This window comes from Toxorhynchites rutilus, chromosome 3 (genome assembly GCF_029784135.1).
Source record: "Toxorhynchites rutilus septentrionalis strain SRP chromosome 3, ASM2978413v1, whole genome shotgun sequence".
Lineage (NCBI taxonomy): Eukaryota > Metazoa > Arthropoda > Insecta > Diptera > Culicidae > Toxorhynchites > Toxorhynchites rutilus.
The window spans coordinates 225,863,792-225,876,457 of NC_073746.1; the positions used below are offsets into that span (position 1 = coordinate 225,863,792).

Here is a 12,666-nt window from a genome sequence, read left to right on the forward strand (position 1 = left end):
CACGCTCGCAACTCTTTACGTTTGCTGATTATCGAGAAGAATCCGGAAAGAAGTGGCCGTTGCTGAAAAATAATCTGTCAGTTCCCCTTGGAATTGCAAATTACATTCGAAAGAGTTTATTTTAACGTTTTCTATCCATATAATACTGCGACCAAATACAATTGATTTTGTGGTTTTTCAATCAAGTGCAATTAACAGGTGGTTATCGAGTTAGCATTAACCACTGGTGGTGGACTTCGAGAAGAATCCGGAAAGATATCGCTGCTGCAAAATAATCTGCCAGTTCCTCTTGGCATTGAAAATAACATGCAAGCGAAAGAGCTCTCGTTTTCGAAGTGCCTCCAATATTCATTTAGTCATTCATTCAGAATGGATTCAGATTCAACTTCAAACAAATGATCACTGAATCAACGATAGTCCTACGTCATCATTGCGGTTATACCATAGATATAACCCACTTCCTGTTTTTCATCTTGTTGGATCTTTCCCAAGGCATGTAAACATTCGGGAACAACAGATTGTAGCTCATTTCAAAGTTCTTCTGACAAACGAGTTGAGTTTCCTCGCAATAGTACTAGCAATACATCGACTTCGATTTTTTTGGCTGTTCAATGTAGCTGGTCAACGATATAAATTCATTACATTTGAATCTTCTATATCACTCTTTACATGATGTATGCAATGGAGCTTGATCACCATAATCTGCTTTATGTAATCGCAAAATTTATACTTCCTTTTTTCATATTAAAGCAAATGTCAAAAAATACTTTATCGCTTCAAACTTTTCACAGAGCAAAAAAGAAAAACTAAACTAAAAATAATATCAGATGTGATAGTAGTGATTACGAAAACTGTTTACATCGCCACCAAATATTTGTGGGTTCATTACTATGGAATCACTTGAAGTGATATATTTAGTTATACGAGGATAGTCCGATAAGTACAAAAATTTTGGGAAAGTGGCGATTTATTTCGCAACATAGTCTCCTTTTAGTTCGATACACTTGGCCCAGCGATGCTCCAACTTCTTAAATCCATCTGAAAATTTCGTTTTCTCGAGGTCTGCAAAGTAGGTCTCCGTGGCGGCGATGACCTCCTCATTCGCGCTATCGTTAGTCATATCGATTTAATGTACATGGGCAATAGTATGATCTACTGATGTTCATAGCAACCGATTTACACAGCACATTTTTTCGAACACGATATGTATCACCACTTATGATGCAGAGAAAATTGAATGTGTAAAAAATATTTAGAATGCAACTAGTTAGAAGCAAAAGTCAAATTTAGTGTAACTTTTCGTTACAGTGTCCTTTCGATGAATAAAACGATAAAAAGTTTTTCGGACAACTAGTGTTTCTCCTTTCAGCAGTGTGTACCATTTCGAATCTCCAGCGGCATACGTTTTGGTGTGGAGCTGACAAAAAAAAACAGCAGTTATAAAATTGGTTTCATTGAATATGGGAACGGTTTGGAAACAAACGAGGACACAAGAAATCCAGACACTAATAACGTGTTTCCAACAGCTACTCCGAATGGTACCGGTGCCAATAGAAGCAATTTTTATCCTGTCGCACACTGTTAATAATGAAACGGAGGCGGAGGACACATGGGTCACTGGTTGCCGGGGAATGAGAAACAGTTTCGAACGGTTCGTTTTGGAGCTTTGCATCGATGGTGGTTTGATCATGAGCCGATATTTTTTTTGATTTCATTTACGGGATCAATGCTTCTGAATCTAAAACCACAACATTGCAGTTCGGCACATAACAAGAGTAAATATTGCCATAACCGATAGGCTGAAATCGAATCGATCTTGGGAAATCTTTTCCGAAGACAAAACCCAACGGATTAATTTATTTGCGTCGTTTCTCAACACGATCTCTTTATATACACAGAATTGGTTTCTCATCCCTAATTTATGAGTTTTTCTATTAAAAAACACTTTACAATTTTCATCCCGACCCGCTTCGCCAGGCAATATATCTGTATTTGTGCAGTAGACACGGACGCTAAGCTTTCGGTGGCTGCAATAAATCCCAATATGTCCGTGCGCTAACCGGGAGGACTCTTGTTTTATAACACCCATTGCTTCGTTCCTCTCCCCACAAAGAAGAGGCCATTCCGAGAGTCGTATGTAGCATTTTTTTTGTTTTGTTTCCTGCTTTTATTATTTTTATAGTAGCTCGCGGAAAAGCCATTGTTCTAATCTTTCATAAATTCCAGACGTGTGAGTTTAATAAACAGAGATATTGTTTACGATCGTCGATTCGCACTAATGAAATTCGTGCTGCATTTAAGTTCAAGCCATCTTGCAATAATTCACAGCAGCAAAGTACTTCCGGCTCATGCTTCATCCTCGATGTAGCACAATTCGAGAACGTTTAATATTTATCAGAAAACGATGTTCAACCAATTAAAAATAGAGAAAGCAAACGGCACAATCCCGGAGGCGTCGCGCTCTCTTCTCGCTTGGTACAACTTATCTAGCAAACATTCTTTCACGAAGTTTTAATTTGCGAGTGAAGCGACGAAGCAAGGGTAGAGATTTAATCAAGCAAAAAAGTTTATCATTTTAACTAGTATTTACAATGCTGTTATCTTGTCTTTATCCGCTGCCAACTCTTCAAACAGCGAACTTCAGTTCGTAGCGTAAATCTCGGTTGCCTTCCGGGCAGATGACGTTTAATTTCGTTTGTATTTTTTTCGGCAAATTTTCGCTTGCAAATCTTGCTTTTTGGTTGGTCGGTACTAAGATGATGATATGTGGTGAATTCTCACCTTCTGAACATGGTCTGTTGAAACTAGATACAGAGCTTTCGTATGTTACTGACGTTTGCAGGATGGTTACGCACGGTTGGTAGATTCATTGTGACTCGCATTTGGAAAAAAATTGGAAAAAAAGTCCGTCAGGTAAAAGTCACCATATTATCAAACTACCAGCGATGACATTACTGAAAATTCGGTACGAAGTACCATTCCTAAGATACAAAGGGGGTAGGTTCAGGTCCACCGGTCGGGTTAGGACCATCTTTCTCCTATAGGATGGACTTTTGGAAGAGGAAGGGGACAAAGAAGTGAGAAGGAAGGAAGAAGGAAGGAAGTGAGAAAGATTCAGAGTAATAAAAAACATAAAAATAGTATATATACAATACGGTGAAATATTTATTTGAAGAGGCGAATGAACTCTCAGAGTTTAAAGTCTCTCTAATTCATTACCGATTACCGATTTATTTGAGAACATTCATCGTTCGATAGCCGAAGTGACAACATCACAGTAGGACTTTTTCTCTCGCTCGAGTTTGTTTTTTGATCGTGTTCGTTCAAGTTTTCTTTTTGCGCGTTGGCAAGTGACGCTCTGTTAGACCCAGCCATGGGTGATACGCGCGGTGGCGCGAGTGTAAACAATTCCGGGAAGCGCTCCCGGTCGGTTATGAACGTCGATCCGTCGACCGTCGCTGCTGATCCGTCGGCAAAAAGGCTTTTAGAAAACAATCGGTATGCTGTGCTGGAAAATGGCGCTGAGCCGCCAGTTGCAAAGAAGGAGAAAGTGCCTCCTTTCTACGTGAAAGGTTTCCCGGAGAACCTTCGGGAAAGCATCGATTATTTCGTGAAACGAGGGCTTAAATGTACAATCCGTCTGTGCACAGAAGTGTTCAAAATAATGGTTCGGCAATGAACCACTACGCTGCGGTGGAAACGCTATTAAAGAATCTGAAGGTCGAGTATTTCTCCCATGATATCGAGGCCAACAAGCCTCTCAAAGTGGTTTTGCGCGGCCTTCCAGACATGGACGTAGACACGCTGTTGAAGGAGCTCAAGGAGAAAGGGCTGAAGCCAGAGATCATCCATAAAATGAAGCGGCATGACCAGAAACGTAAATATCGAGACCAACTATATCTAGTAAACTTGGTGAAAAATTCCACGTGTCTCAAGGATTTGGAAAACATCCGCACCCTTTTCCACTTCGCCGTGAAGTGGAAGCGCTACCGTCCGGTACCCCGTGACGTCACGCAATGTAACAATTGTTTGTTGTTTGGGCACGGCACCAGAAACTGCCACATAGGAAACCGGTGTATTAAATGTGGAGCTACGCACGCCGCTGATACGTGTGGTTTAATGGAGGATGCTGACCCAGTATGTGCCAACTGTGGAGCTGGTCACCTGGCCACCAGTAGGGCTTGCCCTAAGCGTGCTGAATATATAGAAATCAGAAAGCGAGCTTCAATCGGTAATCAGCCAGGTCGCAGACGAGTACCGGAAAACAATCAGCAAAATTTCCCTGCCATCGTTCAGCGTCGCCCGATTCCAGTGCTTCAACCACTCCCACTCAACAATCGAATAGCAGCCCCTGCTGCAGCAACATCAACTGATAGGGTTTCCAATCCCTCGGTTCGCCAGAGACAAACGTATGCAGCAACCATCGAGCAAACGAAATGAAAGCCTAGGATATTTGATCAAATAAACGCTGGATAAGTCAAAAAAAAAATAGTTCTCAAATGGGGATCAACACTAGGGTAGGAGCCTACCTGTTGGTCTCAAATGTTCCTATCTCACGCCTCCACGAAGATCATATGACGACATTTTTAGATCGGGCGTGAACTGGAAACACACACCTGGTCTTGGCTCCGAGAACGGGTGTCGAAAGTGGCTAAGTGAGGGGGTGCGAGCGAGTCAGAGCGCTATTTCTCCCGGGGAAGGCCTCCCGGGTCATGGAGGCCTTGCCAACCCGCTGTCTCCCGGGCAAAGGAGATACACCCAGACAATGGAGCTAAGGTCAAGACGAATACTACGAATGCGATCACCCGAGGAGGGTCCCCGAACTGGAGCTGGTCCTGGAACGGGCGTAAGAGCGAGCGGCCAGCGGCTGGAGGGCGATGTGGCAAGAGCGGGCCACCAGCCGGGTTCAACCCGAAGAGCTACCGCCACACGGAAACAGCAGCCATCGACATCACCCAAGAAACGCTGCACCTACGAGACGTGTTGCGACTGCCAGACGACAGTCGTCCACACTTGTGGGTACCACTAGGCGCCGGATCATGTGGACACACGAAATGAATGAATTCATGATCCGCGCCTATTACATCTGCACTGCTTTGGAGACGGACATGAGCGGTCGCCCTCGAATACTAACAATGTTCGAGGAAGCGTATCCAGAGTTCGTCGGGAGGCTTGATCAGAACGCGATGAACGCGAGGCGTAGAGCGATAGTACGCAACAACATGCTCTCCCAAACGCAAATCGACGAGATCAAGCAGCAGGTGCAGAGAGAAATAAGCTCCAGGAACAACAGAGCAAGCGATGTGTCGAGACGAAGTTCAGTACGGCTGAGCAATTCATTCGCGAGTGGGGCACGCGAATCAGCACCAGTGGAGGCCACAGTATTACAACTCCCTGAGCCGGAAGACCCACAGCCAGATCAACAACTACTACGCGATCTGGTCTTCCACTTCGTCGAGGCGATCTCACAGTTCCGCGACACAGACCCATTGTCGCGCCCCAGGATCCCGAAGTTGCAGCATTCCCGCAGGCTGACAAGTGTAGTAAAGCTCATGAACGAGCACGTTCTTCCAATGCACTTGGTTGATGCTGAGAACATGGAGGAGCTGCAACTGAAAATTTACTGCGCTGCTGTGGCGACCGCCAAAAGTTTAGGATACCATATTAGGCCAAGAGGCGGACTGCTCCAACATCTCCGTGAAAGGCGTGAGCCTCCATGGCGAAGGAGATTGGAGCAACGGATCCTAAACAAGCGCGCCGCAATTGGAAGACTGATGGCGTACAAAAGAGGCAGCAGATCGGCGAAATTATGTCGCCAAGTTGCTGTGACCGTGCGGCCTACTGAACTTCGCCAGCTGGGAGCTCACCAGCTGACGGAAAAACTCGACACACTGGTACAGCAATTGAGCGTCCTAACTAAACGGCTGAAACGTTACTCTGACTCTGCAAAGCGCCAGGAACAAAATCGGATGTTCAGAGATAACGAAAAGGCGTTCTACGACCACATTAGTGACGAGAAGCCCGACTACCGCGAAGGTTTGCCAGATATTAGCGATGTGACGAACTTCTGGGCTGGTATTTGGGAGACCCCAGTAGAACATCGCGACGGGCAAATGTGGTTAAGACGGGAGGAGGAGAGTTGTGGTGAAATTGGAGAGATGCCAGCTATCATCGTCGAAGAAAACGATGTCCGCGAAGCCTCGCGGTACCTGAGGAACTGGGCAGCACCGGGCCACGATGGTGTTCAGAACTTCTGGCACAAGAAGCTAACCGTCGCACATCCAAAAATAGCTGAGTGCTTCAACAAGGTGCTACGTGACCCACACAACCTCCCTGAATTCGCCACCCGTGGCGTCACATTCCTCCTCCCGAAAGACAGCAACACATTGAACCCATCAAAGTACAGACCGATAACGTGCCTATCGAGTCTGTACAAGATATTAAGCAGCATCATAACCGCCAAAGTTTCTGCTCACTGCGAACAACATCACATCATCGCAGAAGAGCAGAAAGGATGCAGGAAGAATACGCATGGCTGCAAAGGCCAGGCCATCATCGACGCAGCCATCGTCGGCCAGGCGGTTTATAACCAGCGGAACCTAAGCATGGCCTACATCGATTACAGGAAGGCTTATGACTCCATACCTCACTCGTTTCTCGTCCGGGTATTGGAGCTCTACAAAATTGATCCCGTCGTCGTTAGGTTCCTGCAGCATGCGATGAGGCAGTGGAGTACGTCTCCGTACCTCAGTGATGGGGAAAATGTGTTGCAGTCTAGAACGCTGCAGATAAAGAGGGGGATATTCCAAGGCGACTCTTTCAGCCCGCTTTGGTTTTGTCTGGCACTGAACCCCCTCAGTAGGACGCTCAATAGAAACGGTCATGGCTATAAAATAAGGTATGGCGACGGCGCCCACGAAGAAGTGACCCATACCTTCTACATGGATGATCTCAAGGTCTACGCTGATTCACGTCAGCGTCTAGGTGTAGCTATCCGGGTTGTCGAAGACATAAGCAGGGACATCTGCATGGAGTTCGGCCCCGACAAGTGCCGCTGTGTCCATCTGCTGAAAGGGCAGCTTACCGAATCCGGAGGTTACGAGGTCTATGACGGCGAGTTTATAAGAGACATGGTTCGTGGCGAATCCTATAAATATCTTGAATTCCGACAGCTCACCGGGATTCGCCACTCCGACATCAAGCGAGACAAGTTCTTGAGTCGAGTGAACTGTGTCCTGAGGACTTTCCTCAACGCGGGGAACAAGGTACGCGTGATCAACACATTCGCGGTTCCTCTGCTGACCTTCAGTTTTGGTGTAGTCAAATGGAGCAAAACTGACCTAGAGGACCTCGAGAGGAGGATGAGGAAAGCATTTAAAGAGGCCGGAATGCACCATCCTCAATCGCCACTGGAGAGAGTTTCACTGCCACGTAAAGAAGGGGGACTTGGAATAGTCGACATATCTGCACTGTGTGTTGCCCAGGTACGACAACTGCGCGAGTACTTCGCAGAACGCGCCAACCAAAACGCGCTATACCGGGCTGTCTGCGCCGCCGACAGAGGATACAGCGCTCTGTACTTGGCGCAAGCGGAGTACCAACTCAACTGCAATCTGCAGACAGTGGAGGAGAAGATTGCAGCTTGGAAGCAGAAGGCAGTGCATGGTGCCCACCCCCATCAACTGGACCGGCCACACGTCGACAAGGCCACATCTAATCTGTGGCTAACGCGTAGTGAACTCTCTTCAGTAGTAGAAGCCGACATGATAGCCATCCAGGACAGGATAATGCCGACGAGAAACTGCAGGCGGTACGTCTGGCATCAAGACGTTGATGACATTTGCCGGATGTGTCATCAACCAGGTGAAAACATAGAGCACATTATGGGAGGCTGTCCCGTTTTGGCCAACGCAGCCTACACCGAGCGCCACAACAACGTGGCCCGTATTGTTCATCGACAACTGGCGCTCCAATGTGCTCTACTGGAAGACAACGTACCAAACTACCGGTACCTGCCTGCACCTGTCCTGGAAAATGACCGTTTCAAGCTGTACTGGGATCGCACTGTTCTGACCGACCTCTCGATCCACCACAACCGCCCAGATATAATGGTTTACGACAAGAGCGACCGCAAAGTCACCATCATCGATGTCGCTATTCCACTGAACCAGAATCTGGAGGAGACCCACGGTCGCAAAATCTGCAAGTACCGACCATTGGCCGTGGAGCTCAAGGAACTGTGGGGGCTGAGGGAGGTCCCAAGAATTGTTCCAGTCGTTCTCTCTGGAACTGGAATTGTCCCGAAGACACTTCTGGAAGCGCTAAAGGTGTCGAATATGGAGAAGGAATTGGCCGGCATCCAAAAGTCGGTCATCCTTAGCACCTGCGAGATTGTCCGACAATTTCTCGGTCAGGACTGAAACAGCACGAGCATGCAGATACGTGCATTCCGCAGAGCGTAGTCCCCCTTTGGCATTCAGAAGCCTGGGGGCAGGTGAAAATTCTGGCTAGGTTCGCCTAGTTAAGAAGTGAGATAAGTCTGCCAAAAAAAAAAAGGTTCCCTCTCATTGCCCGGGGAATGAGAAAGCGGACTCGCTAGCTAAGGTGGACGCTTTAGAAGGCACACTTTTTGAAAGGCAAATTGCTTATAATGAATTTTTCCACATTCCTCGTCAGTATACGCTCGTAAGTTGGCCGCGCATGTGGAGTGATGATGAGTTCGGTCGTTGGTTACACACGATTATCCCTAAGGTCTCGACGAGTGCATGGTTCAAGGGATTGAATGTAGGTTGTGATTTCATTCGCGTGATATCTCGGCTTATGTCCAATCACTACAACCTAAACGCGCATCTCTATCGCATTGGGCTCGCAGCAAACAATCTTTGTGATTGTGGCGATGGCTACCACGACATCGAGCATGTTGTCTGGTCGTGTATCCGGTTCCATGCTGCTCGCTCTCAGCTCTCTAGAGCACTGAGAGCACAAGGCAGACAATCGGATATCCCCGTCCGGGATATCTTAGGTAGCCGGGATCCTGATTTTCTGCTTCATCTATACCTGTTCCTCAGAAACGCCGATGTCAACGTTTAATGATGTTTCCTTCGTTGTGTCCCCGTTTCATATCCCTCCTATCCGATCGATAAACTTTTACTTAGTCGCGGCAATACATACACACACTCTTTACAGATACACGGGCCAAAGGTTGTGCAGTCCACAGATAATTCAACAAGAGCCAAAGGTTGTACCGCTCATGACAACTCTACACGACCTGATGATTGCGCCGGCTAGTGACCATTCTATCCTGGATTCCTCGAGTCGAGAAAGACGCACCACGCTAGATATGGGGTACAGACTAGGGGGGCGTTGCTGATTAATGGTCAGCTGCATCCCAATAGAAAGTATCCCGTGTCGGGCACACGTACAGAGCATCGAAGACTGCAACATACCAATTATGAGAACACTTGTAATACTAACCTCGAGCCAACCGCGAGTAATCGGTTACATATTACTAACATAGTTGTAAGACAAAAATTGTCAAAATATTGGACTCCCGGCCCTGTCAGGCTAACGCCACATGTGCCTTAATAAAATATATATTTTGGGAAAAAAAACCATCGCATCATCCTCGTCGTCCCCAGGACTTTCCTGGAATCAAGATCGTTCCACTCCAGTTGTGTCCGGAGAGACTGACGATTCCCCGTTCACCTCTCAAGAACTCGTCACTCTGTTGGCGGAGGTAATAAATATCTTGCGAAACTGCAAAACACGATCTGAACAGCTGCAAGCGGCCGTTGCTCTCATCGACAAATATGGACCGTAAAAACCTCTGAATAGCAAATTGGAACGCTTGCTCGCTCAAGAGCAAGAGCATGGAGTTCATTGGTTTTCTCAACGAGCAGAACATCGACATCGCCATCGTCACAGAAACTCATCTAAAGCCTGAAGTCAACATGTACCTTCCTGATTTCTGGCTCCTTAGGCTTGATCGAACGGACTCTAGGGGTGGAGGAGTGGCTGTTATTTTGAGAAGGAATATTCGCTGTAAGTTACTACCATGTTTTCAACTGAGGACCATTGAAGCTTTAGGGGTGGACGTTTCCACTTCTGTTGGCCCAATCACCTTTATCGCGGCCTATTATCCGCGGCAAACGAATGTAAGAGATGGCTCGACAGCAACCTTGAAACGTGACATCGTGAAGCTCACTCGCAGGAGGGAAAACTTCATTATTGCCGGCGACCTGAATGCCAAGCACCAAGCCTGGGGCAACAGTCGGCGTAACCAGAACGGAACTGTGCTCGCTGAAGATCTGCAGGCGGCGCAGTACACCATCTTGAGCCCGGACTCTCCCACCCGGTTGAGCCGATCCGGTGCTCATTCAACCATCGATTTTTTCCTCATCAACATGGCAAACATATCGAATCCCGTCGTCTACCAGGTTCTCAGCTCGGACCACTATCCGGTGGTGGCTGAGGTTGGCTCCACTATCCATAGGTTCCAAGTATCCAGACGAAACTACCATCATGCTGATTGGGTGCGGTTTCGGCAGTGCGTTGATGAGTCCATCGATTACGAAGCCCAGCCGGAGACAACTGATGACATGGACCAGTGTCTTCATCGTATTAACGAGATGATTTCCCGCTCAAGGGAGAACAATATTCCATCATCCAGGCAAGTGAGTAATACTCTGAACCTCGATAGAAATACCAAAGACCTCATTCGTCTCCGTAATGCTATTAGGCGGCAGTACCAGCGTACTGGTTAACCCAACTTAAAAACACATTGCAACCGCTTTACAAAAATTATCCAAGCCAGGATGGTGGATCTTCGCAATGAAAATTTCAATAATTTAATCCGCTCTCTCCCAGATTGTGCTAAGCCGTTCTGGAAGATCACGAAATCCTCAACCCATTCCACCACTGATTCCACTGCATCGCCCGACTGATTCAAACATTCTACTGATAACCCCCACAGAGAAGGCTGCTGAAATAGGTCAACATTTTGTTAACTCTCATAATCTGGGACAACACATGATCAGCCCGCATGAGGCGACTATTGGTGAAAGTTCTACCATCCTCCAAACGATTCCGAACGTTTTTCCCGAAGAATCGGAAATTTCAGCTGACGAACTGTTGACCTATATCAAATCATCCAAAAACATGAAGGCCCCAGGTTTCGACAACATCCTGAATCTGGAGCTCAAACATTTGAGTCCCAGTTTTTTCAATCATCTGGCATTGATCTTCAACCAACGTCTCCGACTTGGCTATTTCCCCTCATGTTGGAAGTCAGCCAAAGTCATTCCCATCCGGAAACCTGGGAAGGATCCCACGTCCCCTTCTAGTTACAGACCTATCAGCCTTCTTTCGGGGTTATCAAAGCTGTTTGAAAAAGCAATATACCAGCGTCTTTTGATATCTGCCGAAGGGAATAACATTTTGATCGATGAGCAGTTCAGTTTTAGGAAGGGTCGATCGACTATTCATCAGCTGATCCGAGTCACCAACATTCTCAGACGGAACAAGTCTGTCTCTAAAACATCAGCAATGGCATTGTTCGACGTGGAAAAAGCGTTCGAAAATGTCTGGCATGATGGCTTGGTCTATAAGCTGCAACGATACGGTCTTCCAATTTTCCTCGTGAAAATCATTCAGAGCTATCTACTAGACAGGACATTCCGAGTCTCTCTCAACGGCTCCAACTCCGATGCTTTTTACACTAGCTCGGGTGTACCACAAGGAAGTATTCTTGGACCCATTTTATTCAACCTATTTACATCTGTCATTCCAACTCTCCCTGATGGAGGAATATTGTCGCTGTTCGCGGATGACACATCCATAAATACTTCACCTGATCCCACTATCACCAACAACTATATCGCTATCTAACCAGTCTTGGCAACATCCTGGCTGCTGAGTCTTGGCAAGTGACGAAACAAGCATGTTAAAAGCATTTTCATGGAGCTTGAGCTTGAGCTTGAGCATGGGTAGACTGTACAATTTGTAGTTGCTCTCCGTGATTGACCTGAACCAACCAAGCATGTTACAAGCATTTTCATGGATGAACTTTTCTCATCTCCAATATTAAGGCATAGTTCAATTGAACGACGATTCAATAGTCAATGTTTCTTTTTCAATCATGTTTAAACTCTACCTCATTCGGTAGATAAAAATAAAAACTTTCAACAAGTTTCCAAGAATAAAATTGGTTATAATTTCGGCTGATGTGCATCGCATTTGGAAGACGTAAAATAAACCCACCCCGGCCGTCCTGAACCATACTCATACCTCAACCGACACACCATTTATAGTTTCTCCCATTCGCCACAAATGAGCTAGAACCAATGTGAGCGCATAAAAAAAACGAAACGAGCTTCTCGTCGTCAAGCCAAGAGTGTGATAAAAACAGCTCCGTAAGAAGTAAAGGAGTCGTGGGCGTGAGCGCGAGCAAATTTGGCTCCCCTCCGAAGCATCGCCACGACAGCGTGAAAACTTTCGCCAATATGTGCTACCATTGGCTGTTTCGAATGCTTTCGCCGCCACCGTTGAAAACATGACGAGAGCGAGCAAAAAAAAGTGTGTGCGAAAGTAATCTTCAATAAAATTTGATGGCAGCAATTTTCAAGTGACGAAAAAACAGACGTTGTGATGGGGTAACGAGCGCAAACG

General features: G+C 46.5%; 1 protein-coding gene across 1 annotated transcript; it reads left to right on the forward strand.

Annotated features, from left to right (window-relative positions):
• The first annotated feature begins 9,869 nt into the window (after window positions 1-9,869).
• Window positions 9,870-11,886, forward strand: LOC129773979 (uncharacterized). The gene is made up of 2 exons (XM_055777662.1): window positions 9,870-10,673; window positions 10,867-11,886. Exons 1-2 carry the CDS (start codon window positions 9,870-9,872, stop codon window positions 11,884-11,886), a joined length of 1,824 nt encoding a protein of 607 aa, XP_055633637.1.
• The last annotated feature ends 780 nt before the right edge of the window (window positions 11,887-12,666 follow it).